At 37.1% G+C, this 4,478-nt stretch overlaps 1 gene segment (V, D, J or C); it reads right to left on the bottom strand.

Moving 5' to 3' along the window:
- Positions 1-3,180: 3,180 nt before the first annotated feature.
- LOC113066473 (immunoglobulin kappa variable 3-15-like) lies at positions 3,181-3,848 on the bottom strand. The segment is given in 2 exon segments: positions 3,181-3,555; positions 3,659-3,848. Coding segments are annotated over 2 exon segments (375 nt in total).
- Between the last annotated feature and the right edge of the window lie 630 nt (positions 3,849-4,478).

The following is a 4,478-nucleotide window of genomic DNA, read 5'->3' as shown; positions in this document are numbered from 1 at the left end:
TTCTCCAAAGGCAAGGTTTCCAGAGGCTGCCTGACGTCTTCATTGTGAAGACATTGCAAACATTGAAAATGCTGTACTAAGTAGGAAAACCGTACTAATGTACTACTACAACTACTAGACAGTTGAGTTACTGATGCTTTGAGATGTTAGTGCACATCGCTTTTTTTTTCTTTCTCTTTTTTATTGCATACAAGATCAGGAAAAAAAAAAAAAACCCAAACAAGATTACAAGCACATACATATCATGGGTTTGGATCAAAGCATGAGATTATATACACAGAAGCACAATGACAAGGTGAAATATTTTGAATAATTCATATAATAATTCATAATCATAACATTAGTAGGGTTAAAAATATAAGAACTTAAATTGACACAAAATGCATTGGTTATACCACAATCAAAAAATAAATGGAGAGCTTAGACTAAAAAAATAGACTACAGAGTATGCACTCTTTTAGCGCTTGCTAAGTAAACACTTTTTAAGTACCTACTCAGTGAGTTTGCTGTCTAGAATACAGCCTCTGTGATGCACGGCTGACACTTTTTGTGAAAACAAATCTTATTTTAATTATATTTTAGCATAAGCACACATTGCTAGACAGGTAGAGAACATGATCATTCATAATTAATGGAGCCTCATTATCCATTTGTATTCATTGTATTCATGGCACTCATTATTCTGGTTTTGCCTGTAACCCTCATGTGAAGACATTTTCAGTGACTTCTTGCTCATTATGTGAAAACTTTCTGTGATGGAAAGACTATGAAATTGTCTACCATCACTGGTTTCACTGGTAATGTTGGTGCAAATGTTTTGGTTTATTCATTCTTTTTAATTGTATTATCAGTTGTATTTATTTAAACGCTTGTTTCTAGATCATGTGTATATAATAAGATTCTAAGGCAAGAGTTTTTTTTTTTTTTATAAAAAATGGTATGTTCCAATTTGGGGAAAAATGTATTTTTAACATGGCCACCACTAGAAGTTGGGGCATGGATGGATAGAGAGCTGGGACACGATTGTTGTGCTGTGTAGCAAGGGAAACTCCAGCCTCAATGCTGTAGTTGGTACTGTTTCTAGTACTTGCACTTCTAGTTTTAGACTGTTTTTATTACAATCTTTGTTTTAAGCTCTTATACCTATTTATTTGCACATTTTGCACACCTGCTTAAATAAACAACCCTTTGGAGCCCTACATCGCTATTGATCCTCCTTGTGATTGCTTGGGTCATTATCACACTTTCTTTATCTCTTCTTAGACAAAGTTTAAACTTTTTTTAGCCCAGTTACCTACCCCCGTCCTATGGAACAAAAATATGGGAATATGCTGCAAAATATAATGCAGTTTATCACATAATACATTTCTATATATGGGAAACTAGTGCTTAAATTTTTCAATATGCTGCAATATTTGCATTAACCATGTCTGGCGATGTATTGATGCAAATAAAAACATTTAGAAATCCAGACAAAAATAGAATTACATGTAATATTCATTTATGTGATCTCAGTCCCATTGTCAGGATATACACTGGAGACAGAGGTAGTTGAATTCAACAGTGTTTATTATTCCAAGAGTTTGCGAAAAGTAAGGAGATAATTTCAGGTGCGGATTCTGTGCAGATCACTTGCAGGAATGCAGGTGAGTTCGTCAATTGGCGGGAAGTCAAAGCCACACAATTCAGGAATCCTGGAGACAGGAAAACAAAGACACACAGGTTAGCTTCTCAAAGGTAAGTATACGTTTATTCTGGAGGTCTTCTGAAAGCAAGATGAGCTGGAGACAAGATCGTGAGGTTGAATCCTGTTGAAGGCTTGACTGTGAACTGGTGCTGAGGTGAGTGCTTTATAGTGCCATGCTGATGCTGATGGTGATCAGGTGCAGGTGATTAATACTCAGAGGAGCGTGAGCGTTGTGGATTGTCTGAGCCCGGGCTTGCCTGGTCCCTGACACCCATATCAGTAGAATAGACCGAAAAAATAAAGATCTCAAATCTGGGGAATATACTGTTCTGGTCATGTGAGTCAAGCCTCTGATAAGGTCTTCGACAAACGTTGTTTTTCTACCCCAGGGTAAATATGGCTTTCAGTTTACCTCAAGTCCCAGCAAAAGTTTTGTGAAGTTTTATTATTTTGAATTTATGATAAATTTGTTTTGTTCTGATTTGAGTATTTAAAGAGAATCGATGAAACATCTGCAAACACAACTTCCCGCACACTTGTGTCTCCACGTGTCTCTATTTGCCAGGTATGATAACTACACTTTTTGTTCTGAGCGAGCAGTAGGCGGCTGGACTTAAAGATAAAGGTTAATCTTGAACTCTCTGATTAAGTTCGGACTGGTGAGTTTGTGATCATGAGATCTGTGTACGGCCGACGTGAGACTCAAATGCGACATTGTGTTCCCGATGAACGAATAACTGAAAGTATGGGATATTCAAAATAAGCAAATATGTGAAACTATATCCTGATAAATTTTAAGTGAGCTTGCAGGAGCAGAAGTAAAAGACCTGCACACATTATTCTTCCATCCTCGCCATTGGGTTCCCTCGTTGGGCCAACGGTTGATCCTAACATACTGATGAACTTTGTGCTTCTTTGGAGCTTCTTACAGTTTCATGTTAGATATTCCTCTCTTATGTTTTCTTTTGTTTACACTCAGTTTTAAAGTGAAATTGAGTGACTTCAGCCCAGATCAAGTTTAAAGTATATTGAATGAGCTGATATACAGACTACACAATCACTAAATACACTTCAATGAAATTACCAAAAGCAAATATGAGTTTAAAAAACACTTTTGCTGAAGCAACAATCATATTTTACCTTGCTTCTGTGTCTAATGCCATTGTCCAAAGTGGTTTAATCAGCCGTAACAGGGTCTAATATAATTTCATGCTGGTCTGTTGAGGTTAAATGGGTTCTGAAGTGGTCTAATATGTTCAGAGTTGAGTTATGTTGAGTTTTTGATGACCTGTTTGATTTTTTGCTGTCTGTGTGACAAGAAAACCTTTAAACTTAAAGATGTTACACAATCAAATGGGGCTTCCTCAAGTCATACTCAAAGTATATCACAATAAACTTCTCCATCTGTTTGTATTGTGTTATTAGTGTTTGTGTTGATCAGTGTTGTGTGTGATTGTGTTCATCAGCAGCTGCAGTAACTCTCAGCTGTATCAGTGCAGTCACTGTGACTCTGACTGACGGAGGTTTTTGTACGACTCTTTATCACTGTGTGAACACAGCTTTACTGTTTGGATAGTGGAAACTCTGACAGTAATAATGTCCTGTATCTTCAGTCTGGACTCCACTGATGGTCAGAGTGAAATCAGTGTAAGATCCACTGCCACTGAATCTAGATGGAGTTCCAGTGTTACGGGTTGAAGCATAATATATGAGGAGTTTAGGAGCTTCTCCAGCTTTCTGTAAATACCAGGCTAAATAATTACCACCATACACTGAACTGCTGGTTTTACAGTTTATTCTGACTTCTTGTCCTGGTTGAGCTGCTGTTATTGATGGACTCTGAGTTACAGTGTACTGTCCTCTACACTCTGAAAGTAAAATTATTAAATTGTATATTGATTAATATTTTACACTTCAAAGAATAAAAGAATAAATAACAACATTAAATAATACAAGCTGTATTACACAAACCTTGAGCAAACAGTGTGAGAGTCCAGATGAGGATGATGATGTTGTTCATTGTTGTTGTTGTGTCTTGTGTGATGATGAAGATTGTGTTCTGTTCTGCTCTCAGTCATGAAGTGTTAAACTCACAGCACTATAAACTCTCTCAGAGCACTGAAGCATGTGCTGATGATGCAAAGAAGTGGGCAGGATTCACAACAGCTTAAGCTGCTACAACTAATACTGTAATATTTTACTCTCACAATAATATTTTTAAATCATTGGTCGGGGGGGGAGTGAGAGTCTAGAAGAATTGCCGCTGCTCGTCACCGGACCTGCCGGTCTCTCTCTACTGTGCTGCTGTGGAGCTGTCCACCGTACTGATTCCACCTTGACGGCCGGTGTTTTTTTGCTTTTCTATTTTTTGAACAAGTGAAGGTTTTTGGTTCCAGTTTTTTCCTTTTGGGAGTTTTTTTGTTTCAACAAGAATTATCAAGCTCCTGTGCTTTACAAGACTGTATCTGCTCCGTGAATTGCTCTCTCTGGTCCTCTTTCCTCACAACATATATATATATATAATTTTTTTTTTCACAAAAATAGCTATGATTCCTCAGTGTTAGAATTAACAGACAAGATAAATGTAGATTCAGTGTTGATTCTACATTGAAACAATTATGTTACTATCACTATAATTATCATAATCAGCTGCTGCTTTTTTCTCTTTGAATCATGATGACCGAGCTGCATATGAAGTATCATTATAGAAAACTCCATGATAGAAGAGGTCAAAGGTCACATCAGATCACTAGTGAGGCCAAAAAAGGGGTCAATGTCACCTGAGACCAGA

Source organism: Carassius auratus, chromosome 50 (genome assembly GCF_003368295.1).
Source record: "Carassius auratus strain Wakin chromosome 50, ASM336829v1, whole genome shotgun sequence".
Classification (NCBI taxonomy): domain Eukaryota; kingdom Metazoa; phylum Chordata; class Actinopteri; order Cypriniformes; family Cyprinidae; genus Carassius; species Carassius auratus.
The sequence above is the reverse complement of the archived record's forward strand: the minus strand, read 5'-3'. Positions and strand labels throughout refer to the sequence as shown.